Below are 19,771 nucleotides of genomic sequence, written 5' to 3'. Positions count from 1 at the left end.
CCTTCCTGTGAACTATATTAAGATCCAGCCTGTGAAATTAAAAGGAAAGGGCCTGTTCATAAAGGATAGCTGACTCAGTCAGCGGAGGTGGGTAAGCTCGGCAAAGGGAGGTGCAAAGATGTGGTGAATTCGGGCTGGTTGCGCCCATGAGATCACCAGGAGCTGCGGAGGAAAGCCCTCTGAGTCAGCTCCAGGTGCATGAGTGTCTGGAGGCTGTTGGGCAGTGTAAGAGGCTCAGATGAGGACCTAAGTGTTAATCACCCTGGGTTTGTTACCTCTGAAACGAGCAGCCCGTCAGCACCGTTGTTTGTTGGGTTGAGTTTCAGTCCCTAATGTAGAAAGTGACCCGAAAGGCAACTTGTGTCTTAGTCTGGGGGCAAATGTGTTTGTTAGGTGTCTTCATTCCATCCAAAGGTGCTCACGGACCACTCACTTGTGACAGTAGGTGTGCCCTGGCAGTTAGCAGGGGCAGCTGTGATGCAGCCCGAGATCCGTCCTTCCTTGTCATCCTCTGGTGGGCTGCTTTTCCAGGTCAGGTGGATGTGCCGGCATCTCACTTATTCTGATGCATGCAGGACTAGGAGGACCCCCGCCTCCAGATTTCTCTCCTCCCTTGTAGAAGTGGTCGTGTCCTCCTCCGGGGCAAAGGTGAGGAGCAAGGTGGAACTGGCTTTCACGTCGTGTGGCTCGTTGGCTACCCTTGAGATCAAAATGCTAACCGACCTGGGGCTGCGGACCCTGGGATCCTCACCCTGGCTCCATCAGCGACCTCAGGCAAGCCTTGCCTCCTCTCTGTCTTCACTCCTTGTCCTCCTTCTAGCATAGAAGTGGTTGTACGAGGTTCGGCCAAGGACCCATCTAACCTCATTTTTTCCCTCCGGAGCAGAAGCAGACAAACACGCAGGATGATTCCTGGCCTCCACCCCATTTCTAGGTCTGGGGATTTCCAGAACCTGACGCTTGTCTTGTAAATCCCAATAGATCTGCTTTCTGAGTACGTGCCCAAGCTGTCCGCAGGGTCTTTTTGCACCCCCAGCCGTGCTTGGCTGCGAGTCCCGCTAGTCACCTCTTCAGGCTGGTCTTGAGGAGCCCTGCTCTTGCGGGTTGGTTGCCTGGACTTGGCTTGTGAGCCGGCAGTCCCCGTCCGCCCTCCCCAGGCTTCCCGTGAGCTCATCGTGGTTCATTTAGCTCCTGCAAGCCGCCTGCGTGCCCGGGCAGCCCGGCCCTCCCCAGCCAGCACCGGTGCCCTGCCCGTGGAGGCAGCAGCGGCGGGTGGGATGGAGCTGGGCGAGCGGGGTGCCGGTGGGCGCTGCGGCTACGCTTTAATCTTCCCCCATGAGCCAGCACCCCTAGAAGGGCGCAGGCAGGAGGTCCTCGGGGTGCTGCGCCCCGCCGACGGCGCGGGCGCCCGCCCGCGCTCCCTGGGCTGGGCTCCCTGTGCTCGGGTGAGTCAGCCCACGGCACACGCGCTCTTCCTGCTGGGAGTGACTCAGGTGGAGCAGCCGATAAAAACCACCCGAAAGAGGGAAAAAAAAAAAAGCAACAGGCAGCCGGTCGTGAGCCCTGCCGGAGCGGGGGCTTGTGCTCCCCGGCAGAAGAAATGGCTGGGTGCTGGCTCCTGCCCCTCGGCTGCCTCGCGGCGTCTCTCCTTCCTGCAGCCCTGAGCGCCGACGGAGGAGAAGGTGAGGCTTCGGGAAGGTCGGCCCGTCCCGCTTTCGCGCTGACGTGCGATCCCGCCGGCGGCTTTGCTGGCGGCCCTGCCCCGGTGCCGGCAGGTCCCGGTAGCTGGGAGATGGCCGGGCGCTGCAGCACCCTGCTCAGGTACTCTCCTCGCCTGCCTTTGGGATTAAAATTGCACCCACAGGTGCTTCTCCTTACGTTTCCTGGGGGGTTAAACACCCCACGAGCATTTGGACTTTGTTTTTGTACTGGCGTCCACTTTAAATAACTTAGTTACGTGCGGTTGCTTGCCTTCCGTAGAAAGCCCTGCTGCTCGGGCGGGATTCGGGCGCGAGCACCAGCGTGGCCCAGGGACCGGCGGCCGCTCTGCCTGCCGCTGCCATAACTGAAACTTTCCCTAAGCCCGAGGAAGAGCTGGAAGCGTCCCGGATCTGGTCTGCCTGTAGCAACGCGTGCGGCGTCGGTGGATCGTGCCAGTCGGCCGGGGCGTACGAGGCGCCCACGGCCACGCCGCGCCTCGTGGGAGGCGGCGGGTCCCCCGCGGCACGCGGAGCGACGGCGGGCTTCAAAAACCCAGGGGATCCTCCGGCACGTGCAGTTGTAGCGGAGAGGGCGATGCAGGGGCGTTTAAGCGGTCATTCAATATCAGGGTGTCAGTCGCGTTGGCTTACGGTCTGGAGATGGGCATGTTGGGCCAAAACCGGGTCTTTACGTGTATTTTGTAAATGCTGAGCCATTTCAAATTTTTTTTTTTTTTTTTGTCTGCAGTACTGGTGTTCTGAAATACGCTTGCTGGGCTTGAACTGGTCCTTTATCAGTTTTCCTTTGCGTGCAGTACAATGTGGTAGGGGGGCAAAAAGTGCTGAATGAGTGTTTGTTTTGGTTTTTTAAAAAAACCCAACTTGATGTGCTTTACATGCTACTTGGATAATTATTACAGCAGCCTTAATTGCATGCAAGTTTTAAAATACTGACGTAGAATTCCCCCCTCGCCCTTTCCTGGCAGCATGTAGGCAACCGCTGCTTTTCCACGGACTCCTGAACCTCCTTCTCTGCACGTGTAAAAGCGACGGTGGACAACCGGCCGCGCTTCTACGCCGCAGCAGGCTTTCCGAGGTGGTTCGGCGCCGTAAATTAGTCTCTCGTGCTGTTACCCCTCCGGTCCCGGTGCTCGATGCGTGCTCGTAATTAGCACCCGTAATCCCCTTTTGCTTGCCAATGAACCGCTTGAGTCAAACGAGGTTCACGTCCGGCCCGGCCGAACGGCGGCGGACGGGGCGCTGGCACTCCGAGCTGCGCAGAGCCCTGCCCAAGCGCGCGTGCGTTCGCCTCGCTGGCGTGTGCACACGGTGGCTGAAGGCATCTCCCCGGGTTCGGAGGTCAGAGCTCCACCGCGCCGGCAAGGTGTCTGACTTGGCGCGTCGGAAAGGGGAAGGCACCGAGGGGCGGGTTCTGGCTCCCAGTGTGTGGCCTCTTCCCGATGATGCTGATGGAGGCCCACCAGACGCAGGCAGGTCTTCCTGCAGCGGGAAAGCTGTGGAACCAGGTGGTGGGGAAACCTGGGACTTGGGGTAGCAGATGGGACGGCCTTCTGGGTCACCGTCCCAAAAGCATGGAGCCGGGAACGGCTTGTGTTGTCCTGGAGGCTTCGTTGCATGCAGAGCTCTGTTGATCCCTTGATGAAAGGAGTAGCCTGTGCAGACCCACTCTTGCGCATGGAGCTATCAGATCTGCTCCTTGCAGACCCAGGGCCAAGCTCATTTTCTGGTTTTGTGCGTTTAAGATAACCATTTAAGAGGTCTGAAGCAGCTTGCCTCCTCCTGAGAGCCTTTCTGATGCGGGAATGTGTCTCAGCATAGCAAGCAAGCGTTTTTCATGCCTTATTCTGCTGGGCAGGAGTTGGGGGAACGATGTCCTGCTGGGTGCATGGACCTCCCTCATCCCCACGTAGCGGTAAGAAATCCAGCTGCGAAGCTTCTCCTCTGTGGAGCTGGTTCTTCTCCACAGCTGCCTGAGAAATGGACGACCTCAGGGCAGAGCCTCAGGGCACCTGGGTACCAAAGGGATCCTGTCCCCAGCTGGTCCTCACCTCCGAGCATCTCGTTAGCAGCTCCCCTGCCTCGCTCTTGGTAAAGATTAATCTGCTGGAGTGCCCAGGTTTCCAGGAGAAGACCAGAAGACCAGCAACAGGAACAGCTATGCCGGTGAGGTGGTGGCACTCATCTGCAACGGCATCTTAAAGGCGGCAGCCTCACAGCAAGACCTGAAAAAAAGGTTTTTTTTGCTCCCTGGGGGAACGGCGCTCACATCTGTAATTTAGCAACCCAGTAAATCCCTCAGATCACGTAGACGTGGGGTGATGTGTGGGTGGAGTTCAACAGCTTTAGGGTGGAGGGATGAGGGGTGGGACTGACCCCAAGCAGTCCCGCTGTGAAGGTGAGCACAAACGCCTCGAGCAAGTCCCACGCTGCTGCTTTTTGGTGGGTTGTTTGTATTGTCCTGCCCTTCGGTCACTGGTGATGTCCACCGAAGCTCTAGATGCTTTCTCATACCCTACGGGGCAGGACTTCTGCACTCCAGGTCCCCACCCAGCAGGCTGGGGTGGCAGAAGGTCTTGTAAAGCTTTGGTCTCCTCGCAGCCAGGCTGCAAGGGGAAAAAAAAACCCAAAACTGTTTGCCGGAGCTGGAAAAAAATCCCTTTCCCTGTTTGCTGGCGCATGAGGTCACCTCCCTCCGTGGCAGCAGGCTGGGCCGCCGCTTGCTGAGTGCCTGGGTCTGGTATGCGGGTGTTAACAGGCGTGCGCGGGCGGCACAGGCTTCGCCGCCGGCAGCCACGGGCGCAGAGGACGAGAACCTTCCGCCCTTGGGCCGAGCCGCGCCGGACGAGCGCTGGGAAGAGCGAGCCTCCGCGTGTACCCCGTACAACCCGCTGCCTGCGGGTTTCTGCTCGCCCTTGGCTTTCCTCCGCCCCGCCGTGCCCTCAGAGGGGAGCGAGGTCGAGGGTCCCACGGCAGCGCCGGAGCGCTTCGGAGCCACGGGTCAGCGGGCCCCCCACCCCTGCGGACCCTGCTGTTTCCCTCAGGGTGTTTCTCCTGCCCACCTTTGCCGGTCGTTCCCTCGGCCGTGTCCACTCCCCTCGGTGGCACGGAGGAACTTGTCTGAAAGAAACGTCCGCAGGCTTAAACGCTCTGGTACTGGCCGCTGGGGGCTTGGCAAGCAGATGAGAGGTGGCTTCAGGAGAAGATCTGGGCAAGGCCATGAAGAAGAGTGCTGGAACAAGCGTGTCTGGGAAGGTGTCTGCCAGCCTGCCCTCCAGAGGTCCCGTTTGTCCTGGCTTTAGCGGGATGCACAGTCTCAAGCCCGTCCCTCCTGGCATTCGTCGTGCAGCGATGTTGGCAGCTGCAGCTTTTCTTCCTGGGCGGGGTGGGGTGAGATGATCTGTGCAATCCTGCCAAAACCTTTTTTACATCTCCCTCTCAGCTGGCACCCTTCCACCAAGCTCCTCTGATCACAAACCGCTCCTCATCACCCCTGCGCTTGGCCAGGAGGACACTTCTGTCACAGACCCAGGTGGAGGCACCTGGTGGAAGTTGGTTGAGCTTTTCCTTCTGGGCTCAATCCTGGTCAGAGGCTGGGTGAAACCAAGCATAACCTCAGGCATCTTCCCAGTAAAGTTCCCCATGCTCTTACTGGGACAAGGTTTGGGGCTTTGTTTACCATCTCTGCTTTCTCAAAGACCTCACTGTGCTGGAAGGATGGAGAACATGTCTGGCCGTGCCGCGCTGTGGAGCGGGGCTGCGTGGCTCGGGGGGTTTGCCCGTCCCCAGCTGCATTGGAAGCGAAAGCGGGCATCGCTCCAAAGCGCGGGGATGTTGGGGCGGCGGCGGCACGTGGCTGATGGACGCAGACGCGTGGGGACGGGGCTCATTGTTCGCAGAGCAAGAAGGGGACGTTTGCATCGCCTGGGCTTGTTCCTTGGGCATCAGGGTGGGCTTAACGGCTTTGTAGTTGGTGCCCTCATCTCTAAGCATGGTTTGAGATGTCTCTCTCTCCTCTCCCCAGTCTGCGACTGCAACGGGATGTCCAGGCAGTGCATCTTCGACTGGCACCTCCTGAGGGAGACGGGGAACGGGTACCGCTGCCTCGGCTGCCTGGGCAACACGGAGGGAGCCCGCTGCGAGCGCTGCAAGGAGGGCTTCTTCCGCCAGCGGGAGGAGGACTGCTGCCTGCCCTGCCACTGCCACCCCTGGGGTACGTGGCCGCCCGCCGGGAGGGGAAGGGTTGGGTCAAGGGTGTAGGGGGGCTAAAAGCTCCTGCAGCCTTCTGTGTCCCTCGGCCCTGCTGAGCACGTGGGCTAGGTCTGGGTGCCCGCACACCGGCCCAGGGCATCGCAGGAGGGGCAAGCCTGGCTCCGGGTGGGGTTGTCTGGGGAGGTGCCAGAGCCCAGCGCTGTGTTGCTGCACGGTCAGTCATGGCAGGGCCCACACCCGGGTGCTTCACCGCTCGGTGCTGGGCGTTTTGAACCCCTCAGCAGCTCCAGGCTGCAGCCAGGCTTCAAAACCCACCTGCCCCCCCAAAATAATGGCGGGCTCGCAGAATGGTTTGGGTTGGGAGGGACCTTCAAAGATCATCTAGTCCAACCTACCTGCCATGGGCAGGGACATCTTTCACTAGATCAGGTTGCTCAAAGCCCCGTTCAGCCTGACCTTGAACACTTCCAATGATGGAGCATCCACAGCTTCTCTGGGTCAACTGTTCCAGCGTCCCACCACTCTCATGAAACATTTCTTCCTTACGTCCAATCCAAACTCCTCTCCTTCAGTTTAAAACCTTTGCCCCTTGTTCTGGCACTACAGGCCCTGGTAAAAAGTCTCTCTGTCTTTGCACCACGTCCCCTCTCGAGGCACAACACTGTGAACTCAGGCATTATCCTCTCACTTTTACAATGCAATTAAAAGCCTTTGCAGAGCTCGCCTTTGTATATCGAGCCCCCTTTATATATCAAAAGGCTGCAGTAAGGTCTCCCCGGAGCCTTCTCTGCTCCAGGCTGAGCCCCCCCAGCTCTCCCAGCCTGTCCTCCCAGCAGAGCTGTTCCAGCCCTCGGAGCTTCGCTGGGGCCTCCTCTGGCCCCGCTCCAGCAGGTCCGTGTCTCACCTGTGCCGAGGGCTCCAGAGCTGGACGCAGCACTGCAGGGGGGTCTCCCCAGAGCGGGGCAGAGGGGCAGAATCCCCTCCCTCGCCCTGCTGGCCACGCGGCTTTGGGTGTAGCCCAGGACACGGTTGGCTTCTGGGCTGTGAGCGCACGTTGCAGGCTCCTGTCCAGCTTTTCACCCACCAGGACCCCCAAGTCCTTCTCGGCAGGGCTGCTCTCTATCCCTTCATCCATCCACCTGTCCCTCCCTCCCTCCCTCCATCCATCCCCCAGTGTGTACTGATATTGGGGACTGCCCCAACCCAAGTGCAAGACCTTGCACTTGACCCTATTGAACTTCATGAGGTTCACGGGCTGGCTTCTCCAGCCTGTCAAGGTCCCCCTGGATGGCATCCCTTCCCTCCAGCATCTCCAATAACAATCCCTGCCTTGCCGAGAGGGACCCTGCTCCGCTCTGCCCTGAATGCGACGGGTGGCCATGAACCTGCTGACACCTGCCCTGTGGGTAGCTTCTTGCCCCTCCTGGCTACCTTATCTCGAGGATGGTGGCCAAACCCCAGTATGAGAGCGGTGGCTTTCACCGGCTTTGTGAGTCAGGCTGTTGCCTCCTGGGTGTTGAAACGTTTGGCGGGCTCCGCAAAGGCTTTTAATTGCATTGTAAAAGTGAAAGGCTAATTCCCGGGTTCACCGCGTTGCGCCTCGGTAGGGGAGGTGGTGCGAAGGGCCGCGGCGCTTGGGGACGGACAGAAGGCTGTCCGGACTTCCTGACAGGACTTCCACTCAGCTCCTCCCGTGGCTTTCTGCGGGTTGCAGCGCCGTGAGATGGGATTTCGAGCTCTGCAGTGTTTTCTGTGGGTCTTGTGGTGGTTAACACGGTGAATGTGACGGCTCCTTCACCCTCATCAGGTTCTGGCTTGCTCTGCAGCAGGTAGCCCGTACCTCTTGCACTGAGGTGCTGTAGGTATTGACCTGCCTGTTGGGCTCTGTCGGTGCAGGAAGGTCACTAGAAGCACCACCTGAACATAAAAAAAACATATGGCAAGAGAACAGAGCGATAGGCTTTGAGGTGGTGGGAGGGCGAATATCCCCACGGATGCCCCCCGTGCTGGTGTGCAGGGAGGGCCCAGCAGCAGGACGGCTCTGGCACCCTCTCCTCTCAGTGCCTACATGTGCACAGCACTAGGTCAGACATGAAAGAGCCCACCATGGCCCTCGGCCCCGTAAGGTCCTTGTGGCGGCACTGAAATCAAGTCGCACAGACGTCTGCTGGCAGAGGGTCTGGCAAAGAAGAACTAATTCTCCACTTGGTTTGTGTGCCCTGGAGTCCACCTTGTCCTTCACAATGACCTTTATAGTAGGGAAGAAGATCCTTGTCCTGGGCATATGGTCAATGCCTGCTGTGATTTATCTCCTCCAAGCCTCCTGCATCGATCGGGGAGGCTGGAACATCGTTAATAGCCAGGCCTGGTGTCTCAGCCCTGTGCCGGGACCTCACGGGGGGACCTGCCGCTGAGGTTGGGTTGCTGCTGCAGTGATGGTGTCGTGCTCTGCTCCCCTGTCCCACTGGCAGCATCACCAGGAGGGCGCGGGCTCGTGTCCATCCGAACCTCTCTTGCCGTTCTTTCCGCAGGCGCCCTTGGCCCGCGGTGTGACAGCGACGGCCGGTGCAGCTGCAAACCCGGTGTGATGGGCAAGAAGTGCGACCAGTGCCAGCCGGGCTTCGAGTCCCTCTCTGAGGCCGGGTGCCGGAGGAGCGGGCAGTAAGTGCTGGCGACCGTCGCTGGCATGGGGACAGCTGGAGGGACAGCCTCCAGAGCTCTCCCAGCTGCTGTAAAGAGCCCATGCTGGCTGAAATCACCCCGTGCAGGAGCAGAGGCAGCGTGTTTTGCGGCGGCATGCCGACAGCCCTAAGCTAATCTCACTGGGAGAGAGCAGCCTCGAGCAGGGCTGGACCTTCCTTCCAGCCCGTAGGGCTCGCTGCCACACAATAGCGTCAAAACCAGAGCGAAGCGATTGCTTTATTGCCCAGATAATGCCAAGCAGGCACCAGCCAAGCCAGCCGTGTAAAATACAACCCGCCTGCGCGTGGGTTTGCCCGGTGTCGGTGCCGCTCGCAAGGACTGCCCCCGGGCAAACCTGCGCATGCGAAACCCGGCTCCTTCCTTTGCACGGAGCCCCGTTTCAACGCCTTTTGAAGCGTTTCTGGTTTGGCTTCCTCAGCGCTGCGTCCTCTGCCTCGCTCCACCCTGCCGCCGCTCCTCCGAGCCTTCCGGCAGGCGAAGGCTGCGGGCGAGGGGCGGCCACCGGCGAGGGGCGGCTGCCCGCGGCGGTGCCGGCCCCTGCCCGAGCCTCCCCGGGGCGTTGCTGCTGCTGGAGCTCAGCTGGGGTCAGTTGAGCTCAGCAGAGCTTCGCTTTGCTCTTGTCTGTGGGTCTTGCTGCCGAGAGGCAGCCGGGGCGGCTGCAGGCTGGTGCTCTGGGGTGCCCAGCGGCAGCGGTGCCGGGTGCCGTCCCAGCCTGGCGTCCGTGCTGCTGCAGCCGGATCACGTAGAGGGACGCTCTGCCGATTTTTTTCTCCTTCTACCAGGGGACTGGTAGCTGGGGGGGGAGCTCTTTGCTGCCTTGTATAACAGCTGGGGGCACTGAGCTCCCGGGCCGAGCTGGAAATCCAGGTGGAGGTTGCTGTGTCCCCGTTGCAGGAGCCCACAGTGCGAGTGCGACCCGGCGGGCAGCGTGGGGGGCTGCCCCTCCGGCCGCTGCGTCTGCAAGGCAAGCGCTACCGGAGAGCGGTGCGAGAGGTGGGTGCCGGGAGGGCTTGCCGGACGGCTGCGCGGCTTGTCCTCCGTCTCCGGCGGTGCCCGCACGCTCGTCTCGCCATCCCAGCCTGGCGATGACCTCAGGCCGCGGCGACGGCTGTGTTGCGCGGCTGTCGTCGGCGGGCTGGTTGTATCGACCGAGAACGGGAGAAGTCAGACTTGAACGTTGTCACCTTCTTCCGTCCCAGGTGCAAGCGCAACTTCTACAACCTGGATGCCAGAAACCCCGCGGGATGCTCCCCCTGCTTCTGCTACGGGCACTCGGCCGCCTGCGTCAGCGCAGACAACCACGGCGTCTACAACATCACCTCCACCTTCCGGCAAGGTGAAGCCCCAGCAGGACATCCCCGCGGCTCCTGGGGGCGGCTGCCGTCCCTCTCCCTGCTCCCTGACGCGCCGGAGGAGCCGCCCCGTCGGGGGTCCCTGCGCTTTGGTGGGTGGGATGGCTGGAGCGCAGGCAGAAGCGGGGAGCGCAGGCTTGCTCCACCGCCTCTTTTCTGCCACGTGGGAGGAAAGCCCCGTGCCCAGCCGGGCTTATTTTCAGACGTATCAGCACAGGGGTATCTGCGCTGCCCGCTCAGAGGTCAAGGGGTAGGAGGCCGGAGGTTTTGATAAGACACAGCTCCAGAAAGGTGCTGGAGTCTGGGAAACACCTTCCCCGTCCCCGCTGACTGCTCCTCGTCGGCGCTCCAGGTGCCGACGGCTGGCGAGGCGTCCACGACAGTGGCTCCCCAGCCCAGCTCCAGTGGTCCCCGCGCCACCAGGATGCCTTCATAGCGGCGAGGACATCCGAGCCAACGTACTTCGTGGCGCCTGGTAGGTGCGGGGTCAGTGAGGGGGAGAGGTGACGCTGTCCCCTTTGCTCGGTCTGATCCTGTGAACCGAGCCTTTAGGGGGAAGGCAAGATTTTAAGCCTTTAATTTTCTCCGTTCCTTCCCTTCGCAGCAAAATTCCTCGGGGACCAGCAGCTGAGCTACGGCCAGACGCTCTCCTTTGATTACCGCCTGGACAGAGGGGGACGAGAGCCGTCTCGGCATGACGTGGTCCTGGAAGGAGATGGCCTGAGAGTCACGGCCCCCTTCTTGCCCCAGGGGAAGGTCCTGCCCTGCGGCATCAGCCAGATGTACACGTTCAGGTAAAGGGGGATGTTTGGGGCAGACTGAGCAAGAAAATCTGCACCTTCAAGGAGCTCCTGGGTTCAGCTGTGATCCTTTGGAGGTGGCACGTTGTTACCTGGTTTGGGCTGGGTGCATCTCAGGTGCTTCTCTCCCAGATGAGGAGGTTACTTCGTGAGAAGTGCGGTAGAAAATCTGGCTTGGGGTTGGGCCGGGTGCGTTGGTCGGGGTCAGTCGCATGGGTGGAGGTTGTTCCCCGAAGCCTTGAGCTCAGGAGGGAGACGGGCGAGGGCTGCTGCATTTTCTTGATGAGGCATCTCCTTTTCTTGAAACCGGTTCCACTTCTCCCTCCTCCCACGGGCAGGCTGGATGAGCACCCGAGCAGCAAGTGGAGCCCGAGGCTGAATCACTTGGAATATCGCAGGCTGCTGGGGAACCTGACAGCTCTCTGGATCCGAGCCACCTTTGGGGAGTACAGTAAGTGGAGGCAGAGCGTGCAAGCACACGGTTGGCTTCTCCTCGTTGCTGGAGACGCCGAGTCTCCAGATGGAGACGCCTTTGCTGAAAGGTATTAAATAATAATAATAATAATAATAATAATAATAATAATAATAAAACAACTAATAAAAAGTGCCCTAATGTGGGCAAAATTAAATTGCGAAGGGATTGGGCGGGATGGCAACAGTGGGGACAGCAAAACCTTGTCTCCGGCCCATCTGCCTGTGGGTGCTGTAAGGAAACACGCAACCTGTGCGGGGTCCCGGGTGCGGGGGACTTGCCGGCGGAGCTGCTGGCCCCTGTGGGTAATGGGCTGTATCTCCCTCCAGGCACCGGCTACATCGACAACGTCACCCTGGTGTCGGCGCGGCCCGGCGCCGGTGCCCGCGCTCCCTGGGTGGAGCACTGCCAGTGCCCGGCGGGGTACGGGGGGCAGTTCTGCCAGAGGTGTGCCCCTGGCTACCGCAGAGATGCCCCTGGCCTGGGGCCGTTCAGCATCTGCGTGCCCTGCGGTTGCCAAGGGGGAGGAATTTGTGATCCCGACACCGGTGAGAGAAGCCACCACCGCCTCGTGCTTGTGGGGACTATGGGGTCGCAGGGCGGCTGCCTGCACCCTGAGAATTGAGCTGTAGGGGGGCGTGGGGGGCACGGAGTGGGGCGAGACCGGGGCTGGAACGTCACGGGTGGAACTCCCCAAAGCCTAGAAGCAGGAAAGATGCACTGGGATCAAATGTGGCTTAGGTGATGCTCATTGGAGAGAGAAAAAACCTCTCCTACTGCGTGGAGAGCATTAAAAAACTTTTTCTGACTTCTTATTGTAAAAGTAAGTGCGGTGTCTGTAGATAGCAGTGATGTAAACATATTTTACTACCTGTCTCATTAAAATAGCCCACCGTGATGCCACGTAAAGTCAAAGTAATGCAAAGTTAAGCTGTCACTGTTTTCCAAGTCTGAACTGGAATTGAATTTCCAAATATCTGAGCATTGACCGGGAGGCACAAAAGGCAAGCTGTGGCTCCTCGGGAGCTCCACGGGCTGTGAAAAACGAGATCCAGCCACCTTTGGGCGGTGATGGCCAGCCTGATACTGTGGGACGGGCTCCTCCGTGGGGTCTCGCAGAGCTCCCGTTACAGGAGCCGGGCACGGTCCCTCCTGCGTGGTGACGGACGGATGGGCAGAGGAATGAAGGGCGTATGGGCAGACGTGGGGACCGCAAGGGCTCCGGTGGAGGATGCTGGACCATGGGTGTTTGTGCTGCAGGGGGTGGCACAGCCACCAGCGAGGGGTGGCCGGCAGGTGGAGGGGTGGAAGGTGTCCCACCGGGGGTGAGAGCAAACTGCCCTAAGCCCTCTCCTTCCTCCTTCAGGTGAATGCTACTCGGGAGACGAAAACGCGGGCAATAGCGTCAGCTGCCCCTTCGGCTTCTACCGAGACCCCTGGCAGCCCCACGGCTGCAGGCCCTGCCCCTGCGGCAACGGCCAAGGCTGCTCGGCGGTGCCGGGCGGCGAGGAGGTCGTCTGCGACCGCTGCCCTCCTGGAGCTGCCGGTAACGCCCTCCTCCGGGTCGCCTCTGCTCTGTCTTTCCCCGGAGCCGCAGCGGGGAGATGCGGGCATCGGCAGGCCAGGACGCTCGGAGCTGGGCGGGTCATCCCATCTTCTCAGCCCGGCTTGCCTGCAGCACGGCCGCTCCTGCCCGAAACGGGGTGCTTCAGCCAGAAGGGCTGCGTAAACATGCGTTGCCCTGACCCGGGAAAGGTTCTCATCTGAACAGATAATGTGGATGGAAAAAGGATGGGTGGGGAGGGAGGGGAACAGAAAAATAGGAAAAAAACAAATAGAAAACGGCTTGCCTGAGGTCAGTTGTTGCACCCAGCTTTCAAGAGCCTGCCCGGAGCATCGTGTGTTGGCTGTGGCGGCGAGGAGAGCGGAGAGGCTCCTGTGCCAGCCCTGACGGGGCCGAATGCCCCCATTTCTGTGGGCCAGAGGGAGTGAGGCAGCCTCTGCCTTCTGGGCAAGAGCGTGAGCTCCTCCTCCTCTCTCCTTTCCCAGGAGCCAACTGCGAGTACTGTGCCGACGGCTATTTTGGAGACCCGGCGGCTTCCCGGCCCTGCCAGCCGTGCCGGTGCAACGGCAACGTGGAGCCCAACGCCGTGGGGAACTGCGACCGCCGGACGGGCGAGTGCCTCAAGTGCATCTACAACACCGCCGGCTTCTACTGCGACCGCTGCAAAGACGGCTTCTTCGGGACCCCCTGGCCCCTGATCCTGCGGACAAGTGCAGAGGTGGGAGACGGGCACCATTTGAGCTGGGGATGAGTGAGAAAATCCATGCCGGAGTGCGGGGTGGCTTGATGGGAAGGGGGATGCTGCAAAAGCTGAGGCTGGGAAGTGGGAGCAGAGAGCAGGAACCGGAGCACAGGGCTAGACGGTGGGAGGAAAGCAGGGGGAGAGGGCGGGTGGGGGGGTGTGCTGGGACTTAAGGTGGGGACAGGTTCCTTCGAACTTCTGCCACTCCGACTCACAGCCTGCGCCTGCGACTCGCCCGGAGCCGAGCCCCTGAAGTGCGGGAGCGATGGGAGCTGCATCTGCAAGCCTGGCTTTGAGGGTCCCAGCTGCGAGGAGAGCGAGTGCCCGGCTTGCTATGGCCAGGTGAAAGCGCAGGTGAGCGCCTGCGCCAGCCCCGGGGCCATGGCACGGCAAGGGCTGCAGCGGTACGCTCACCCTCGAGCATCTCCTCCCGGCCTCCTCAGGCGTCTCCTCCTGCTGCGAGCGAGGAGTGATTTTGCAGGCTGCACCTGAACTTTGGGTTTGCACCCGATTCAGCTGACGGACCTAGAGCTGCTGGCCCGCTGGGCACCATCCAAAAATGAGCCCTCGCTTGGCTCTCCGTTCTCTGGCCGGACTGTGGGCACGGTTCCCACCCTGGTCTTTCCACCACGGGCTCAGCATCTCACTGGCTGACAGCCCTGCTGTGGTTGCAGGTGGACCTGTCCCTGCGGCAGCTGGCGGAGCTGGAGCTGCTGTCCTCGGAGGTGCAAGCTGGCGGTGGGGCCGAGAGCCAGGAGCTGGAGGGGAGGATGCAGCTGGCCGAGGAGATGCTGCGGACCATCCTTGGGGAAGCCCTGAGCCTGCAAGGTACCACTCGCCTGCTGCCCTCGGATGGGGCCGTCGGGGCTGTATCAGGGGAGGGTTTTTCTGCCTGAGCCTTTTTGCTCAGCGATGAGTTTCTCTTCAGCCTTCCTCTTTCCTTCTCACCAGCCTCTGACAGGTCTCTGGAAAGCCGCGTGGCCAAGATGAAGGGGCAAGAGTCCAGCTCGCAGAGCCGCTTGGACGAGGTCAAGGCAACAGCGGGGAGGCTGAGGTCTCTCTGGAGCCAGTACGAGAGGCAGGTGCAGGAGACCCGGCGGCTGCTGGAGAGAGCCAGGCTGGACCTGGACCGCAGCGGAGCCGCTCTGCGCCGGGTGGTAAGAGCATCCCCGCGTGATGCGCTCCTAGTCCTGCCCAGGGCTGAAAAAAAAATCCCTGGAGAGAACAAGGTTTTAACGTATTCCAGTTATTACGTTTGTTTTCTGAGCGCAGAAGATACTCTGGTGGTCCTTTTTGTAGGGCTGGGACCTGGAGAGGTGCTGGTGGGGGTCTTTGGGGGGCTGTGGAGGTTTAAGGTGCCACAAGTTGCCTCTTTCACTGCTGAATCGGATGGAGGGCAGGGAAGAGCACTCACGCCTCCCTCCTTCCCTCCTCAGACCATTCCCGTTTCAAACCTTCCCGGGGGCTCGAATCAGTTCTTGATGCTGGCCCAGGAGGCTCTGAGACTGGCCGACGGGTGAGTCCCTCCTGCCACTGGCTGAGAGAGAGGGGAGGGGGGCTGAGATCCTACTGGGTGCCCAGCAGGTCCCTTTCGGGGGTCCTCACCCAGGCCCCCAGGCTGCAGCTGCCAGCCCTGGGGCCGGGGCAGATGTGGCTGCTGGGCTGGCCGCGCTGCCCTGCGGAGCTCCCCTCGGTTGCCTTTGAGGGTGGTCTCGGGTGTGTTTTAGGAGCATATTTGGGGTCAGAGTTTGGCCCGTGGGTGTCCAGTTGGAACAGGCAGCACCCGCCTCCCCTCTAGTGCTCCTCTTCCCTTGGGGGGTGCGGGAGGGGCGAGCGAAACACGGGTCCCCTTCCTCAACACGCTGCCTTTCCCAGGAGGGGTGCGGCCCAGCATCGCCCAATACAAGGGTAAAGGAAGCCGTTGGGGAAAACTCGGGTGGGAAACCTTTCTTATGAGCCCTCCCCCCCGTTTTGCAGCCACCTGCAAGCCGCCAACACCATCGAGCAAGCGGCGGAGGCGGCACGGGAGGACGCACGGCAGGCGCTGGAGCTGGTGCGTGCGGCCGCCGGCGGAGAGGCGGCCGACTCCGGCTCCCTGCGAGGGCTGCTCGGGAAGTGAGTGGTGGCTGCGCCCGCCCGCGTGTCCTGGGGGGACGTGGGTGCAAGAAGGGGGGTGGCCAAGCGTCCGTGCCCCCTCCCTGGCCTCCCCGGCTGGGTACCAGGAGCCTGCGGCCGGAGGTAGGGCAGGCACGGCTGCATGGCTGGGTGGTCGGGCCGGTGCCCCTCCGGAGCCCACCACCATGCTGGGACTCTGCGCGCCACAGCCCCGGGTGAAACAGAGGAGCTGGAGGGGGATGTTCAAGGGGAAATACCCCGCGGTTCGGCAGGGCTTAGCAGAGCCACCGTGGAGCCTGTGAGGGTTCAACTGACATGAAACACCTTTGGTTTCTGGAGCGGGAGTGAGGAGCCAGTGGCTGCCCGGCTTGGCGGAGGGGCTGGCACGCGGGCGATGTTGGCAATTAGCTTTCCCCGAGTGATACGTCTGCGTGGGGCCTCGGAGAGGGCTTGGGGAGTGTCAACAAGTGGGTGCAGGAGGCAGCACCCATGCTGCGGTGCGGGGTTGGCGGCTCGGCTGCGGCCGTGCTCTTCCACCTCGTGTCCGTGCAGGTACGAGGAGCTGAAGTCGCTGGCCGGAGGCCTGAAGGCTGGGGCTGACGGGATGGCCTCTGCGGCAGACAAGGTGTATCAGGGCAGCCTGGTGCTCCTCAGCTCCCTGTCCCGCCTGACAAAGACCGACATCGCATCCTTTGAGGTGAGGGCTTTGTGCCTGTGGGACCATGAGACCCCCTTTCGCTCTCCCCTACGCCCTCCCTGCCAGCACCTCAGCCCTTCCCAGGGCTGGGGAGCCGCTGGATATGCACCTTCCCACCCTTTTGCCCCCTCCTGGCCATGGCACAAGGAGCAAGAGGCAAGCGGCCGTCACTGCTTGCTGTGGTCCCTGGTGAGCGCCGGGGAGACGCCGGGACCCCCAGGCAGTCATCGCGTCTCTGTTTCAGGCAGAGGCGGCACGGCTGAAGCAGGACGCCAGCGCTCTCCTGAGCCTGGTGGACACCTCCATGGCACAGCACAGGCAGCTGCAGAGCCGCACGGGGCGCGGGGAGGAAGAAATCAAGCGGTTGCTGCGGAGGGGAGAGGGCGAGAGAGCGGTAAGAGGTTGGCTGGGTGGCTCTGGCTTGAGTCGTCTTCAGCATGAGCTGGAGCCCTGGTGGGAAGCCCATGGCGTCACCGCTGCTACGTGCTGTCCTGGCCTGGTCGCCTTCCCCAGAAACGTAGCCACTTGGGGTTGGTCTTCTGGAGCCGGTGGGAGACCCCACCATGTGCGCGGAGCTGCCGGTGCAGGGTCTCACCAGCGCACCTCCTCCACGTGAGCAGGTTAACGACCTGTTCCTGGAAAGATTAGAGCCAAGATGACTCACGAGGGCTGGAGCTGGTTGAGGGACTGTCCGATGCTCCCATACCATGTCCTTCATCCACCTGTTGTGTCCCGTTGGCCTGTCACAGATGCTGACGCAGCTGCTGTCCCGAGCCAACCTCACCAGGAGCACAGCCCTGCAAGCCGTGAGCGCTGGCAACACCACATTCTACGAGGTGGAACAGATCCTGAAGAGCCTCCGGGGTAATGTCCTAGAAACCCTTCCTTTCCTCTCCCCTGCGGGATCTCACAGAGGCAGCACGGCTTCGTTTCCACATGTGTTTCTTTCAGAGTTTAACCTGCAAGCAGATGACAAGAGAAGGGAAGCTGAAGACGCCATGAGGAGGCTACCAGTTATCAGCAGCATGGTCACAAGTGCCAGGGAGAAGACGGACCGAGCTGAAGCAATCCTGGGCAGTGCCGCCTCCAAATCCAAGGCAGCCAGCAGTGTGGCAGGGGAAGCAAAGGAGATGACCATGGGGATCCAACAGGTGAGGGCAAGCCCTGGTGCTATTGGTGGCAGAAGGGGGTTTGGAAGGGAAAACCATGGAAGAAGAGGAGGTAGGTGGCAACTCCAGCTCCACTTCATGGTGGAGCTGGTGCGTTGACTTTTGGACCTGATGCCTTGACTTTTTGGCTGATGTTTGTCTCTAGTGGATCCTGCAGAGATAACAGAGTTGTCTCTAGATGAGCAGGTGCATGGGGATCTTTGCAGGCATGGTTGTCCTGTGAGGACCTCTGTGGCATCTCTCTGTAGCCACCTTTTGGTGACCAAAGGGATTTTTCGCTTCCACAGCCTGAGTTGCTGGCATGTTTGTAAGGTCCCAGACTTGTTGTTGGGTTCAACTCCCAGGCTGTATGTTGTAATTCTCAAGGGATTCGCTGATGTCTGCAGGAGGGGTTGAGCAATAATCATAGAAACTCTCTGGAGCAGCTGGTGGGAGCACAAGAAGGCTGCAGGAAAGCCTGCAATAATTTTGGGTCCCTGTGGAAGGAATCAGTTTCCACCAGCTCCATGCCCCAGTGCACCCAGACTGATTTCAGCTGTGCTCTGCCCCTTGAAAGTCCCTTTGCTTTCCCTAGGAGATCACACGGCTAAAGGTGGAAGCCAACAAGACAGCTGATGGTGTCCTTGACCTAGAGAAGGCAGTGGCCACCCTGCAGCGCGAGGCCAAGGAAGCGGATGGCGAATTTGAGAGGAAGGTCTTGGAGGTTGAGGCGGATGCCACTGTGATACAGGAGGTGGGTCCCCATCTCCCTCGCCTTGCCCCCTTCCCTGTTGAAGTTTGGGTAGGATGTCAGCTTACAGCTGCTGCCTTCCCTTCTTCAGACAGCTCAGGAAGCCCAGAGGGTCCACGCCAAGGCTGGCCGGGCAGGCGTGGTCGTGCAGGAGACGTTGAGCGCCCTGGAAGAGCTGCTGCGTCTGATGAGTAGGTTTTGCACCGCTGTTGTAGGGCGTGGACAGAGACAGGTCCCCGCTGGGGTCTAGGCAGGGGCACTGGGAGTTGTGCGGGAAGCCTCCCCAGATGATGCCTGTAAATGGGCTGGGCAGCAGGATGGAGATGAAGTATCTAGAAAGATCTAGTCCCCAGCCTCCATGAATCATTCCCTCTTCCTTGTTTTCCTCCTGTGCAACAGACCAACCTGGTGCTGTGGACGAGGATGCCTTGAAGCAGCTCGAGATGAATTTTAGCAAAGCCAAAACCAGAAGCAACCAGCTGAAGGATGAGATGTCGGAGCTGGAGCAGACAGCTGTGCTGCAGAAGGCCCGGGTGCGGACACTGGAGACCAGCATTGACGAGATCCTGGCGGATATTAAGAACCTGGAGGATATCCAGAAGAGTCTTCCTCCGGGCTGTTACAACACAAAAGCCATCGAGTTGCCGTGAGCGAGCTATGGAAAGGCTGCAGCACCTGCCAGGCTGTGAAGGCAGAAGAGCCTGGCCCAGCTGCCCTCCCCAAACCCGGCAGGACCGGCTCTGCGTGTGTGTGTGTGTGTTGAACTGATCCTTACCCTCAAGTTCAGCGTGGCGGCTGAGGTTCGCGTTGTCACGCTGGCCCTGGAGAGCCCCTGATTTTTCAAAGCGGTCCGTCCCTCGGTCACAGGAGGAAGGAGATGCCTGGTTGCTTGAAGGTGCTACTGACGGCACAACATCCCATTCCTACAACATTTCTGAGGTGCAGATGGGGGTTGCTTGGTGTCAGCCTTGGGAATTTGCATGGTTCAGAGCCTGTGGATCCCCTCTCCTCGTCTGGAACACACTGAAGGAGTCTCTGTCCTTACTTTTGACACTGCCACCACCTCCTCATGTTCTCCGCTGGGTCTTCCTCACCTTTGGTAGCTCAGGAGGCAGGGAGCGAGCAGCGTGAAGTGGCAGCTGGGGGAGATGAGTTTTGACCTGTGACACTGGTGATGCTTCACGGGGCTTTCTCCTCCCAGCATGCCCAGTCCTCACCTTGCTGGGAGTGGTGCTGGTGTGGCTTTTTGCTGTGGCTTGGAGATTCAGCATCAGATGCTGCTGATGACCCTTTTCATAAAGCTGCAGGTCTTCCATGGTGCTTCTCAGTGAGGTGGTTGCTGTTTTGCCAAAGGGAAAAAAATAGAGGTGTCAGCTGGCTGCGAGCGCAGGGTGATGTGCGGGTGGGGGAAGAAGGGGACCCCAGGTTAGCAGGGGAAGAGGGAAGTGCTGGGGCTCCTCACGTGGAAAGTCTTTCCTGCTCCACCTGCTCCCTTCA

The 19,771-nt window shown here is 60.6% G+C and overlaps 1 protein-coding gene across 1 annotated transcript; it reads left to right on the top strand.

Moving 5' to 3' along the window:
• Positions 1-884: 884 nt before the first annotated feature.
• On the top strand, positions 885-18,924 carry LAMC2 (laminin subunit gamma 2; the record flags this gene model as incomplete). The annotated part of the gene is given in 24 exon segments (XM_082003019.1): positions 885-1,682; positions 5,743-5,931; positions 8,462-8,591; positions 9,528-9,626; positions 9,833-9,969; positions 10,338-10,460; positions 10,590-10,779; positions 11,124-11,236; positions 11,587-11,805; positions 12,624-12,803; positions 13,307-13,501; positions 13,504-13,539; positions 13,781-13,917; positions 14,238-14,391; positions 14,515-14,720; positions 15,000-15,079; positions 15,541-15,678; positions 16,231-16,375; positions 16,620-16,769; positions 17,125-17,239; positions 17,327-17,526; positions 18,119-18,277; positions 18,366-18,465; positions 18,674-18,924. Coding segments are annotated over 24 exon segments (3,528 nt in total). The 5' UTR covers positions 885-1,600.
• Between the last annotated feature and the right edge of the window lie 847 nt (positions 18,925-19,771).

Source organism: Phaethon aethereus (genome assembly GCF_964289735.1).
Source record: "Phaethon aethereus genome assembly, chromosome: 8".
Classification (NCBI taxonomy): domain Eukaryota; kingdom Metazoa; phylum Chordata; class Aves; order Phaethontiformes; family Phaethontidae; genus Phaethon; species Phaethon aethereus.
Note: the sequence above shows the minus strand (reverse complement) of the source record. Positions and strands in the feature narration are given on the sequence as shown.